Source organism: Brassica oleracea, chromosome C3, assembly GCF_000695525.1.
Source record: "Brassica oleracea var. oleracea cultivar TO1000 chromosome C3, BOL, whole genome shotgun sequence".
Classification (NCBI taxonomy): domain Eukaryota; kingdom Viridiplantae; phylum Streptophyta; class Magnoliopsida; order Brassicales; family Brassicaceae; genus Brassica; species Brassica oleracea.
In genome coordinates this window covers 28162456-28177170 of record NC_027750.1, presented here as the reverse complement: position 1 = coordinate 28177170, position 14715 = coordinate 28162456, and the positions used below count along the sequence as shown (strand labels likewise).

The 14715-nt window shown below is 37.6% G+C and overlaps 1 protein-coding gene across 2 annotated transcripts; it reads right to left on the bottom strand.

The window, feature by feature from the left end:
• Nucleotides 1–10764: 10764 nt before the first annotated feature.
• LOC106328998 (ABSCISIC ACID-INSENSITIVE 5-like protein 7) lies at nucleotides 10765–13490 on the bottom strand. Of its 2 annotated transcripts, none has more exons than XM_013767557.1 (5): nucleotides 13389–13490; nucleotides 11884–12804; nucleotides 11710–11781; nucleotides 11595–11624; nucleotides 10765–10969 (listed from the first exon to the last, which is right to left on the bottom strand). In XM_013767557.1, exons 2-5 carry the CDS (start codon nucleotides 12760–12762, stop codon nucleotides 10895–10897), a joined length of 1056 nt encoding a protein of 351 aa, XP_013623011.1. In that variant the 5' UTR covers nucleotides 12763–12804; nucleotides 13389–13490; the 3' UTR covers nucleotides 10765–10894. The 2 variants fall into 2 exon arrangements, with proteins under 2 accessions (XP_013623011.1, XP_013623012.1); XM_013767558.1 differs by having other exon boundaries at nucleotides 11884–12731.
• Between the last annotated feature and the right edge of the window lie 1225 nt (nucleotides 13491–14715).

Below are 14715 nucleotides of genomic sequence, written 5' to 3'. Positions count from 1 at the left end.
TATGATCTATGATCGTCCAAAGGATCCGTATTCCGAAAATAACGGCCTTTAAAGACTTTTGAGAACAAACATTCTGGTTTATCTAGTAACCGCCAGAATTGTTTAGCCAACAGAGCTGTATTAAAGTCTTGAAGATCTCTAAAGTTCAGCCCTCCCTCCTCCTTAGGAGCACACACTTTATCCCAAGAAAGCCAGTGTATTCCTTTTTTATTTCCACTTCCTCCCCACCAGAAATGAGAAAGAGTACTTGTTATTTTCTTCGTAACTCCTTTAGGAAGTCTGAAACATGACATTACATGCATTGGCATCGGTGAAGCCACTGATTTGATTAGAACTTCCTTTCCCCCTTTAGTAAGAAACCGAACTGTCCAGCCATTTACTTTATTATTAACTCGGTCATTTAGGTAACCAAAAATTTGTATTTTAGATCCCCCAAGACTTTCCGGAATGCCTAAATAATTGCTCATCCCTCCTACATTGGTAATCCCCAAAATATTATGAATATCTGCTTTAATATTATCTGGGACCTTATGCCCAAATTGAACCGATGATTTCTGAAAGTTAGTTTGTTGACCAGAGTCTGCCTCATAGTTTTTAAGTAGTTTTAAAATTATACCACATTCCTCCTCCGTAGCCTTACAGAAAAATAAACTATCGTCCGCAAATAAGAGATGAGAAATATTCGGACTGCCACGTGCAATTTTCAGTCCCGTTAGTCGTCTCACGCTCCTCCTTCTTAATATTTGCTATGAAGGCTTCAGTACACAAGATAAATAAATATGGAGACAACGGATCTCCTTACCTTAACCCTCTCTCTGGGACAATATGCCCTTTCGGCTGCCCATTCAATAGAACCTGATAATTAACTGAAGAGATGCATTGCATCATTAGGGTTACCCAATCACTCGAGAAACCCATCTTCAATAGTAAACGCTTGACAAAAGGCCACTCGACACGATAATAAGCCTTACTCATATCTGTCTTGATTGCTAAGAATGTATCTTTGCATGCATTGTTTGTACGAAAACCATGAAACATTTCCTGAGTAATGAGAATATTATCCGAAATTAATCTTCCAGATACAAACGCAGATTGAGTTTCTGATATCAGCTTTGGTAGCAGACCTTTTAGCCGCTGACATAATACCTTTGAAATAATCTTATACCCAACGTTACATAAACTAATTGGTCGCAATTCAGTCATCCTATTGGGTCTCACCATTTTGGGAATAAGACAAATATTCGTCATATTTAATTTATCATCAAACACTCCTGAAGTAAGGAAATTATTAACCATATTCACCACGTCCTCTTTGATGATTGACCAGGATTGTTGATAGAAAAGTGCAGTCATTCCGTCTGGTCCAGGGGCTTTTTCTGGATGCATCATAAATAGTGCTGCTTTAACCTCCTCTTCCGTAGCCTCAGCCATAAGTTTCCGATTTTGACCGTCCGTTATCGAAGTAGGGACTTCCTCTAGAAAGCTATCAAAAACCTCTGGGGATGACGTATGGAACAAGTCCATAAAATATTTTACTGCAACTTCTTCAACCTTGGACTCTGAATTAACCCAAGTTCCTTCTTCATTATACAGGCCAATGATCCTATTCTGAATCCTTCTCTGTTTAGTAAGAGCATGGTAAAATTTCGTATTCCGATCACCGCAGGTATGCCATTTCGTTCTACTCTTCTGCTCCCAATATTGTTCCTCATCTCGATATGCTTCCTGTAATTTCCGAGATACTTCGAGGACCTCATCATTTGTTTTGGAAAAATCATTTTGAATTTCCTCAAGAGCCTTTTGTAAATTATTTATTTTATCCTTCCCATATGGTGGATTAGCTTTTCTCCAAACCGAAATCTCATGTCTACAATTGTGAATTTTCCCAACAATTCCTACATCCCCACGCATATTACTCAAATGCCAGCCTCGATTGATGGATTCCATTAGAACTTCTTCACCGATCCATCTCTTATCAAACCGGAATTGTCTACGAAATTTAAGTATTTAATTCTCAATAGACGCCACAATAGGTCTATGATCCGAACCTACCATTCGCAAGTATTCTACATGAGAGCAAGGAAACAGATTATGCCACTCATTATTTCCTAAAGCCCGATCCAACCGACATTTAACCACTTGCTTATTCCTCCGCCCACTCCAAGATAAAGTGTTACCTAAACTCGGAAAATCGAACAAGCCGCAATTCGCAATCATATTATGATAAATATGTGTTTGTATGTATAAGACAAAATATATAAATAACTAAACATAATTTTTCTATTAAAAATAAAATAGTTGTATAAAAATCTAAAAGAAATAAATTAATTAATATACTTTTTAAAAGTGTAAATAAAATAAAACGTAAAAGTAATCTTATTTTTCTTATAATTAAGTAACTTTATTTTTTAATAATTTTGTGTTAAAAAATATAAACCAAAATTAACTTCAAATATCTCACCTGATATGATTGTGATACGTGTCAATAAAAAAATTAGATTGTGAATGTGTTAATAAAAGCTTCCATTATATGAAAATAACTTCTTCTTTTTCTAAAATCTTAAATAAAATAGATATCTAAAAGAAAATTATTTTCTAATCTTAACCAATTGAATTTTTTTTTAAAAATCGTGACCAGAGAGAATTATAAAATTTTATTTAATAGTAATTTTTACTTCAAAAATTTAATGATAAACATGATAGTAACAATTATTCAATTAACAAGAAAAATTGTAAAAATAATAATGATATTGAAAAAAACGAATTTTGAAAATTGCAACATTTAAAAATAGTTAATATTAACTGGGTATAGTTATTTGATATAAATTTTATTTTTTTAAATCCTAACAAAATATAATTGTATGAGATTATGTAATATGAATTTCCTTTTCTAAAATCTTAAAAAAAATGTAAAAGAATATTTGATAGTTGTTTTCCTTTTTTATAAAAAAAAATCCTAAAAAAAAAAGAAATTTGTATAATATTTTTAAGTCCTATCCAAAAACAATTGTAAAACTTTATTTGATAATATTTTTAAGAGAGTGTTTGATGATGAACATGATAGTAAAAATTATTTAATTAACAAAAGAAGTATAAAATTAGTATTGATATGAATTGTAAAAATAGCAATTTTAAAAATATTTATTAAACAAAATTGTAAAGAGAAGATAATTGTAATAGGTTATATGACAGTAATTTACATTTTCTAAAATCTTAAACAAAATTTTAAAAGAGTATTTAATTTTTTATAATTTTTTAATTGTAAATAAAAAATGAGATTTATAAAATAGAATGTTTTCCTTTTTTAAAAAATCCTAGCAAAATAATTTTTTTAAGACTTATTTAATAAAACATTAAATTAGTACATAAGAACATGTATAATTTTGTCATTGATTCGATTGATGTAGTTAACTTTCATTTTTTCTTACTTTTCATTTCTTATTTGGGATTGTGTTCGGTTTAAATATTTATGTATAGTATTTTCTTTAATCCTTAGTATAAAGTTTATAACAACTCATATGTGCACCATGATTATAAAATACAAATATTAGCTTGAGCTAATGTGTGGAAACGAGTTTTAATTACAAAATAAATCTCAAACAACATATGCAAAAAAACAATCATAATACTATAATAAAATGATTTATTATTTTATGGTTTTTATTAAATTAAAACATCAAACAAATCCCGTTGCATTATTTTATGGTTTTTATTAAATTAAAACATCAAACAAAACCCGTTGCAACGCAACGGGCTCACATCTTGTTATTTATAAGATAAAGATCAATTCACTTTTCAATTGATATTTAACTTTAATTAGATCAATTGTATTACAAATTTAAGATGATATTCTTTTGTGACAAAAGGAAGTGGTAGGATGACATTTTATATGAAATAGAGGGAGTATAAATTATTAAAACACACAAACACATAAATTTGAAGTAGTTATTCACATGTAAATTATATTCAGAGATATGAAACATTTGAGTTTCCTCACACCATAGTTATTGGATTATTGTTTCATGGAAAAGTTGTTTTCTTGGATTATAAAACAATGCTTTCTAATTAGCAAAACTATTGGTGTATATGATGATATGAAATCTGTGAAAACGAAACTATGTGAAGAGATAGCCACTTGAAAGAGTAGAAAAACCACTAAACAACAAACAAATGCAATCATTATGTTTAATCTGTTATAATTGATATAGTGGATGTCCATAACCGGCTCATATCTTAGAGAGAGAGACGGCCGCGCCCTAGAGAGAGAGATTCAGCTACTTTCTTTTCTCCTTTGGCTACTTTCCTATTTACTTTAGACTTATGATTTATACTCTTTCCATGTTTGTATTTCCATATTCTAGTCTTTCCATTATTCTATGACGTGTAATTCTCTATATATAAATGGCTCCTTATGTTTATGAATAATACAGAAACATACAGATTCTATTCTCTAGTTTTAGAACACGTTATCACCACGATTACTCTAAGAACCCTAAGCTAAACTCCCGATACCCAAACCCTAAACCCTAGCCGGAGATAAACCCTAAACCCGACGACGAACCCTAATCCGATCGAGAACCTTTCACCTCATATCCAAGGAGTTCCCGATCTCAGCACGCGACCTCAGTCCGTTCCTCAGCTCACGACTTCAGCCTGTTCGCGAGACACGATCCCATCCTACTCGACGCGACCCGATACCGCTCGCAGCTCGATAGCCAGCACGCTCGCGACCCGATAGCTGCTTTCTCCCGTTCGCGACTTGTCTCAGCTTCAATCCGTTCGCGACAGACAGCAACCCGTTCGCGACAGACAGCAACCCGTTCGCGACCCAACAGCAACGATCAGCTCGTGTTCTTCTCTATTCGGTGGTCCATTCAACCCGTCTTGAGGTTAAGGTAAAACTAAAACCTAAGAACCAAACCCTAAGGCAATAACCTAAATTGAATCTTATTGCTTGATTAAAATCGAAACCCTAACTCCCTAAAGCCTAGCCGCGCGTATGCACAATGCATACCATGCAAACCTAATTTAAAATCGATTTTGATTGTTTTGTGTGATTGAATGTTTTGAATCTGATTATAATCACATAGAACCGATTGCCAGGATTGATTAAACTCATTCTTGAATTTGGTTGTTTGAATTGATGATCCAATTGAATGAATTAAGGTTTAGGAAATCGCGTAGGTTTAAGTTGTTTTCATCTTGTTTAAAAATTAATCCCACCGGCCATTGTTAATATTGAAACCCTAATTGCATTACTCACATTGAATATGATCGTTAGGTTGATAGTAACTAAATCCCTTGATGCATTGATTGATTGTTTGATTGAGGTTTCATGCTTCATGATCACTTAGAAACCATGTTGCTAGGATGTATAAACCGATTGCATTAAAATCATATAGAAACCGTTTGCTAAGGTTGATCATCCTTATCTTGGCCGTGCGGCTTGCATCATATCTATCTTGGCCGTGCGGCTTATCATGCATCATATCCGTTTGGTCGTGTGACCACACCCGATTGTTTTTGATTGCATCTTATAGAAAACATTGAACACTATAATCCTAAGAATGAAACATATAATTTCAAATGTCGAAAATCAACAACTTGGATTTTATTGCCCTAAATCCCTCTGGAGATAATTACTTGCAATGGGCACTTAATACTAAGATCATCTTGAAATCCGAGGGACTCGGTGAATGTATCACCGAGGACAATAATGCAAGTGAGAAAGATAGATACAAAGTCATCTTGATTATATGCCATCATCTTATTGAGAGTCTCAAAGATCAGTATTTGACTATTGAGAATCCTCTAGACCTTTGGACAAAGTGGAAATCGAGATATGATCACCAGAGAACGGTGTTATTGCCAAAGGCTAGATATGATTGGAGGAATCTCAGAATCCAGGACTTCAAGTCCGTGGACGAGTATAACTCGGCCATGTTTAAAATAGTTTCAAAGTTGAAACTGTGTGGTGATGATATAACGGATAAGGATATGCTTGAGAAAACTTTTTCCACCTTCCACATAAGCAATGTGTTGTTACAACAACAGTACTGTGAGAAGGGCTTCTCTACTTATGCTAATCTGATCTATTGTCTCTTGCTCGCTGAGCAGAACAATGAACTGTTGATGAGGAACAGTAAATTGAGACCTCCTGGATCAACCCCATTACGTGAGGCACATGCGGCCGTAGAGGCTAAGAAAGAATCGAACCATGTTCAGAGTGATAGCCAACACGGCCGTGGTCGTGGAAAATGTCATGGATGTGGTCGAGCCCAAAACTCCTTTGGTCGAGGCCGAGGCAACTCATATGGCTGTGGCCAAAGAAACTCCTATGGAGGCCGAGGACATGGCTGAGGCCGAGGACATGGCTGAGGCCGTGGTACTTCTTTTAAGCCACAAAACTCGACCAAATCCGTGTGCCATAGATGTGGTATGGGTAATCATTGGGCTAAGACATGTAGGACTCCCAAACATCTCGTTGACCTCTACCAAGAGGGTTTGAAAGGGAAGAATCCTGAAGCTCATATGACTTATCAAGATGGTGAAGAAGATTTCAATCATGAACAAGACGATCTCATGGAGTATGAAACGTCTGATTGTTTAAAAGATCAAAGTTGATTTCGGCCATCTATGTTTTTGTGTTCTTTGCTTTGTGTTTTCTAATTTTTGATTGCTTTGAACTTGTTTTCTTATTTAAAGATTAATGAATGAAAGTTTTTGATATAAAAATCTTGATTATGAGTTCACGTCCCAAGTGTTCAATGATTATTGTATGTCCATGGGGGTAAGTGTGGAACACTCCGTGGCACATGTACATACACAGAACGGCTTGGCCGAATCATTCATAAAACGAATTCAGCTAATAGCTAGACCATTGCTTATGAGGTCTAAGCTTCCGGCCACAGCTTGGGGACACGCGGTCTTGCACGCGGCCGAATTGATTCGTATAAGACCGTCTAGTGAACATAGATATTCCCCATCACAATTGCTTACGGGTCATGAGCCAGAAATATCCCATCTTAAGACATTTGTCTGTGCCGTTTATGATCCAATTGCTCCATCACAGAGAACAAAGATGGGACCTCAAAGGAGGATGGGGATATATGTTGGATTTGATTCTCCCACGATTAGGGGGAGATAGCAATAAGTTGGTAAAAGAAATTATATGGAATCAAACATCCTTATCTTGGCAAGATCCTCGGACTCAGGAATGTGATTTAGAAGTCCAAAAGATTATACATTTACAAAAGCTAGCTAATCAATTGCCAGATTCCTTTGCTGACCCGAAAAGAGTGACTAAGTCATATATACCAGCTGCTAATGCACCAATAAGAATTGATGTTCAAGAGGGACATAATCAAGTTGCTACAGAATCTAGACAACATTTGAAACGTGGTAGACCAATAGATTCCAAAGATAAGAACCCTCGGAAAACTATGAAAGGTGCAGAGAATGAAACCGAGGTTGTTGAAACCCTAGACACGACCGCGACCGTTCCTAAATTCAGGGACTTAGCCGCGACCGATCCCAAAACCCTAATAGCGATCGCGGCTGATCATAAACCCTAATAGCGATCGCGGCTAATACTGATTCTTTGGACGCCAAGATTCAAGGTACTGAAGGCCCTGATAATAATGAGATCTCAATAAATTATGTCTTGTCTGAGATACAATGGAATATAAAGAATGTCGACATTGATGATATATTTGCATACAAGGTAGCACTTGAACTTATGGATTTGAATGAGGATCATGAACCCACGTCTATTTATGAGTGCACTCAACGATCAGATTGGATCAAATGGAAAGAAGCTATAAACGTGGAGTTAAACTCTTTAAAGAAGAGAGATGTCTTTGGACCAATAGTCCAGACACCTTATGATGTTAAACCAGTCGGCTATAAGTGGGTCTTTGTGAGAAAAAGAAATGAACACGACGAGGTCGTTAGATATAAAGCACGGCTTGTTGCACAAGGATTCTCACAGAGACAAGGAATCGATTATGAGGAAACATATTCTCCTGTGGTGGATGCTACTACTTTTAGATTCCTAATAAGTCTGGCCATAAGAGAAAAATTAGACTTGCGGTTAATGGATGTAGTAAATGCATACTTATATGGTCCCCTGGATAATGAAATTTATATGAAAGTCCCAGAGGGTATTGAATTGAAAAACAAAGAGAGTTCTCGATAACAGTATTGTATAAAGTTGAATAAGTCACTTTATGGATTGAAACAATCAGGTCTTATGTGGTACAATAGGCTAAGTGAGTACCTAGAGAGAGAAGGATACAAGAATGATCCGATCAGCCCTTGTATTTTTATAAAGAAATTCGGCCAGGGCTTTATGATTATAGCAGTGTATGTTGATGATTTAAATATCCTAGGAACCTCTGGAAAAATCTCCCAAACAGTTGAATATCTTAAGAAAGAATTCGAGATGAAAGATCTTGGAAAAATAAAGTTTTGTTTGGGATTACAGCTTGAGTACATTAAAGATGGAACCCTTGTGCATCAAATTGCATATACAGAAAAAGTTCTCAAGAGATTCAATATGGCCGAGTCTCACCCATTGTCTAGCCTCATGGTCGTGGGGTCTCTAGGCCTGGACACTGATCTGTTTCGTCCTAAGATGGACGATGAAGATGTCCTAGGTCCCGAAGTGTCATATCTCAGTGCCATAGGAGCTTTGATGTATCTGGCGAGTTACACACGACCAGGTATATGCTTTGCCGTGAACCTATTATCTAGGTTTAGCTCTTATCCAACCCAAAGGCACTAGGACGGGATTAAACATGTTCTTCGTTACCTGCAAGGAACGAAAAACTTGGGTTTATTTTATACTAACCATAACAAAGAAGGGTTAGTTGGCTTTGCTGATGCAGGTTATCTCTCGGATCCTCACAATGCTCGATCACAGACCGGCTACGTCTTTACTCATGGTGGTACGGCCATATCATGGCGTTCCATGAAACAGAAGATCGCGGACACTTCATCAAACCATTCGGAGACCTTGGCTATTCACGAGGCCAGCCGCGAGTCTGTGTGGTTACGGTCCATGACCAACCACATCCGAGTCGATTGTGGGATGACCGAAGGCAAGGGCGCACCAACCGTGATGTATGAGGACAATGCAGCTTGCATTGCTCAGCTTAAGGATGGCTACATCAAAGGAGACCGGACGAAGCACATACTGCTTAAGTTCTTCTTAACGCACGAGCTTCAGAAAGCCGGCGAGGTCCAAGTCGTCCAAGTGCGTTCCAGTGACAACTCAGCTGATCTGTTCACCAAATCACTTCCTACCTGCACGTTCAGAAAGCTCACGCATCAGATAGGGATGCGTAGACTGAAAGACCTTCAGTGATGTTCAGAACAGGGGGAGTAATATGTGTTGTACTCTTTTTCCTTCACCATAGTTTTGTCCAACTGGGTTTTCCTGGTAAGGTTTTAATGAGGCAACATCTAAAGCGTATTACAAACTCTGTATGGTTATGGCATCCAAGGGGGAGTGTTATAATTCATATTGTGGATGTCTATAACTGACCCATATCTTAGAGAGAGTCGGCCCGTCTAGAGAGAGAGACGGCCGCGCCCTAGAGAGAGAGAGTCGGCTACTTCCTTTTCTCCTTTGGCTACTTTCCTATTTACTTTAGATTTATGATTTGTACTCTTTCCATGTTTGTATTTCCATATTCTAGTCTTTCCATTATTCTATGACATGTAATTCCCTATATATAAAGGGCTCCTCATGTTTATGAATAATACATAAACATACAGATTTTATTCTCTAGTTTCACAACATAATCATGCTTCTATGGGTGTTTTAAGCAACTTAGTGAGCTTTTAACAGATCTTGGAGTAGCACCACACTTGACTCATACCTGCATCACTTTCATCTCTTGAACCATGGAGCTAATGTGGTTTGGAGATGTTTCTAGAAACTCTCTTTCACAGGGAGATCAATGCAAGAGTTGCTTGAATTCTGGTATTGCCTACACACGTAGTCTAGTGGAGATGCAAGCTATGCTGCATTAGCTAGTCAGGTTGATAATTTAGCTGCCCTCGAACTTGCTAGCTACGTCTTTAATGTGGCTGAGCTTAGCGTTGCTCCAGGTATACACATGACACAGTCTTCTTAGTTCTTACTATGGTTTGTTTCTTTGTCTGATTTTCTTGATATCTACTCAGAGTTGTCTCAGCTTTTACTAGCATCAGAATCAAGACGCATACATCTGGTGGATTCAAGAATCAAAGACTGCATAGATGGAGAACAGCTCAGAGGTGGTGCACAGAAAAAGAAGGCGTGGCTAGGCCATCAATCAAGCAAGTCCTGAGGCTGTTAAGTGAAAGCTGTGATCCTTTGCATCTTGAGCTTGCAACGGCTGTTGAAGAGGATAAAGGCTGGTCACCGAGAGGTGACTTGGCTTCTTCCTCGAGGTCACATTGTAGCCGGAGTTTCCTGGTTGAGACTGGCTCTCCACCAAATGGTCTCTCTTTTCGATTCACTTCTAGAATTTTGGCACTTCGTGTCATCAAACTGTTTTCTAATTGCAATTTTGGAAGATAATAATATGTTTTCTAACAGAATCAAAATTTAACTGTAAATCTCAGGAGAAAAGCAAATTTATAATAAGTGGTGAACATATAAATAACGCTTGTAGAAAACCCCATAACACTAGAAAGCACAAAATATAATATTATCTAACCTACCTAGCTAGACTAACGAAGGCCAGGGCACAAAACATAATATGATACTTCTACTGTGTAACCTGAGATTCTCACTTGATAAAATTTCTCTTAATGTTCTGTACAGGTATCACTATCTCCTATTACATTATTCCCATGCAAACCGGTGTCTGGTATGATCGGTACATGTTGCTACATTCTGATTTTACCAAGGACCGGTTAGTGTCCTTCTCAGGCACTGCCTCTTGCTGCCCCACGGTTGCTTCGACGGTTCATTCACCTGCCATTCAAAAGCACTAGTCGTGAACAACAGAACTAAGATCATTTTTGTGATGATCGTTAACTAGATGTACAATCAGAAACAAAAATGGTTGGGTGTCAGTAACTATTAGACCATTTATGGGTTTAAAATAGGGCAAATCTCCAAAATATCACATTTCTAAGTTTATATCACAAAAATAGCACTCCAAAACTAAAATGACCAAAATAGCCCCTTTCTGAGTTTATCCTTTGAAAATTTTAATTTTTTTATTTTTCAAAATTTGAAATCTTATCCCCAAAACCTCATTTCTGAAATCTAAACCCTAAATCCTAAACCCTAAACCCTAAACCCTAAACCCTAAACCCTAAACTCTAAACCCTAAGCCCTAAATCCTAAATCCTAAATCCTAAATCCTAAATCCTAAACTCTACCATTTAACTCTAAATCCTAAGTTTGTGACTTTTGATAAAACATTAAGTGCTATTTTTGTGACTTTTGACCTTGAGTGCTAGTTTGGGAACAAAAACTTGATGTAGTGCTATTTTTGTCTTTTTCTCTTTAAAATAAGGTCTTTTATGATGCTGCAGAGTCCATGGTTTGTAGATGAACTGATAAAAAAACTAATAAAGTCATTGACAGTTACCTCATTCTTCTGCATCTCCATCATTTCAGCCTGCAACATAGGGGAAGCTCAGTGTCATAACCAAGCAGCTATTTTCTATTAAAAAAAAAAAAGAGAATCGGGAAAAGAAACATACCTGTTTTCTCTGCAATTCTTGATTCACTTTCTTGAGCTTTTCAATTTCGGCTTCCAGTTCCAAGGTATAAGCCTGCAATTAATGGATAATGAGTGCAAAAGATTCAAGACCAACATAATAGTCAAACCAAGCAAAAAGAGTTGTATATAACAGTTTGGTTAAATTAATACTCACTTGCTTCCGAGCTCTAGATCTAGCAGCTGATTCCCTGTTCTTGATCATCCTCCTTTGCCTCCTCTCGATAACCTTCTCCACACCCGTACTGCTTCTTCTTCCTCCGTTAAGCACACAAGGAACTGGTGACAAGGAATTATTCTCCGCGCTGCTTGTCCCTGGTGATGTTGCTGCAATTTTTACCCCTTCTCCGCTGAAACTAGCTAATCCATTATCATTGTTCATGGAGTTATTCACAGCTCCAGTGAAGCCCTTGTTGACCATACCCACAGACGCAGCAAATTCTACGTTTGCTTGTTTTGGAAAAATCGTTTGAGGCAGCCTCTGATGCTGATGGTGTGGATGTGACTGTTGTTGAAACTGCTGTTGTGGCTGATTCAAGATCATGGAATCATTACCACCATTGAATGATAGGTTGTTATCTTCTCTTACAACGCCAGCGCGAAACATAAAGTCCTCAAGCGTCATCTCCCCTAGAGTCTGCTGCCTCCCAGGAGGTGCATTGGACTCACCATTGCTGCTACCTCCCATGTCACCATCCTTGGCGATCAGGAATTTCCAGACCTCATCAACAGTCTTCTGACTAATCGTTCTAGGCAAAGTCAACGAGCCTTGCCTCTGGAGATTCACACCGTTGGGTTGCGCAACCGCTGAAGAAGTCATGGCCTGAGCTTCTTCAGCAGTCCATATGCTCTTCAGGAGCTCATCCATGTTCATCGACCCCAAATCTTTCCCCGGTCCACCGAATGTGCTTTGAAGCTCATCAAAGGTTAGGGAGTAAACAGAGGACTGTCTCGCCAGGGGATTGGTGGTATCTGTTGGCTTCATCTGGTTACTTCCACCACTTCCTAAGTTATTGAAATTGATGTGAGTTCCCATATTCCTTTTGTTCACTAGTTCTTATTCTAATGATTCTTCTAGCTTCATTTTAAGAGAAATTAGAGTTAATTACAGAATGGTAAGGATCTATGAAAGAAAGAAGTTCCAAGGAGTGAGTGAGCACATGATGCATGTTCAGATAATGTGTGTGTACAGATGTAAAAGCAAAGTCAATCAATGACGGAAGATCTTCAGAAAATGTTTGCCATTAAAAAAAGAGAGACTTTTTGAAGAGAAATGAATTCATACCAGATACAGTGATTTCTCTTATCAGCACAACTATACAGATTAACTTGAACCAATTACTTGTCACAACACAATTATACAGAATCTAGAAGAAAAAGCAAATCACTTTCTGTTAAATAATCGGTCGAGTCGAAAACCCAGAAGAACAAAAACCTGTTAGCAATAAGAATCGGATCAATAAGACACTGTCTAACTACAGTTTCACTACCAAAGTTTAGTTCTTTACTACTTTCATCTAATTTAAAAACACACGTCAACAACAACAACGGAACAGATAATAAGCGGAGAGAAGACATGGCGAAGGGTAATCCGACAAAGACAGATCCACAGATATATATCAGAAACGGAGAAGCTTAAATATGAGGTTAAATATCTTATACCTAGTTAACGGTCAGATTTGCGACTGCGAAAACACCGGAGAAGCTTTTGGGAAGGGCGACAAGTGTGCTGCTGCCGTCTCGACACGATCAGCTATTTTAAAGTTGAAAGCTTTTCTTTTTCCTTAACTATTTTTAATTATTTTAATTTTAAAGCAGAAAACACCCGACTAAATTTATTTTGCCTTTGAAACAATAGATTTAAAGCTGAATGTTTCTGTGTATTATTAATGAATAAGTGTTCTTTTTATATAAGGATTACAAGATAGATAAATGGAAATACAAGAATATGAAAGATTACAAATCATAAACATAAACGAATAAGAAAAACATAGATGTAGCCGTCTCTCTCTCTCCTCAATAGGCCGACTCTCTCTCCTCTCTCCTGCGGATGGGCCGGTTTATGGACCGGACCGGTTATGGACATCCATCAATTAATTTATAACAATTCTCCTTGGATGTCATAACCATACAGGATTATAATACGCTTAATGTTGCCTCATTAAAACATTATTAGGAAAACCCAGTGGGACAAAACCAAGATGAAGGAAAAAGTGTACAACACGTACTACTCCCCCTGATGTGAACCTCAGTGGAGGTCTTTTAGCCTACGCATCCCAATCTGATGTGTGAGCTTCCTGAACGTGCAGGTCGGAAGTGCCTTAGTGAATAAATCGGCCGAGTTATCACTGGACCGAACGTGGATCACTTTGACATCTCCGGTCTTTTGCAAATCGTGGGTTAAGAAGAACTTAGGCAAAATATGCTTTGTCATTTCCCCTTTGATATAACCATCTTTGAGCTGAGCAATGCAAGCCGCATTGTCCTCGAAGATAACAGTCGGCTCTTTGCTCTTGACCATCCCACAATCTGATCTGATATGTTGCGTCATCGACCTCAACCAAACGACCTCGCGGCTGGCCTCATGAATGGCTAGTATTTCCGAATGATTGGATGATGTGGCCGCGATGGTTTGTTTCATGGAACGCCATGATATGGTCGTACCTCCATGTGTAAAGACATATCATGTCTGTGATCGTGCTTGATGTGGATATGATAGATAACCAGCATCAACAAAGCCAACTAAACCATCTTTGTTATGGTTGGTATAATATAGACCCAAGTATTTCGTTCCTTGTAGGTAACGAAGAACATGTTTAATCCCGTTCCAGTGCCTATGGGTCGGACAGGAGCTAAACCTAGATAGTAGGTTCACGACAAACGCTATATCATGCCGTGTGTGAGTTGCCAAGTACATTAAAGCTCCAATGGCACTGAGATAAGGCATTTCGGGACCAAGGACATCCTCATCGTCCATCTTGGGACGGAA

Coding starts and splice junctions, on each gene's coding strand:
- LOC106328998 (XM_013767557.1), bottom strand. CDS start 12,762: ATGGGAACTCACATCAATTTCAATAACTTAGGAAGTGGTGGAAGTAAC. Junction 11,625..11,709: donor AAGAATTGCAGAGAAAACAG/GTATGTTTCTTT, acceptor CCTATGTTGCAG/GCTGAAATGATGGAGATGCA. Junction 10,970..11,594: donor TGGAGATGCAGAAGAATGAG/GTAACTGTCAAT, acceptor TTTGAATGGCAG/GTGAATGAACCGTCGAAGCA.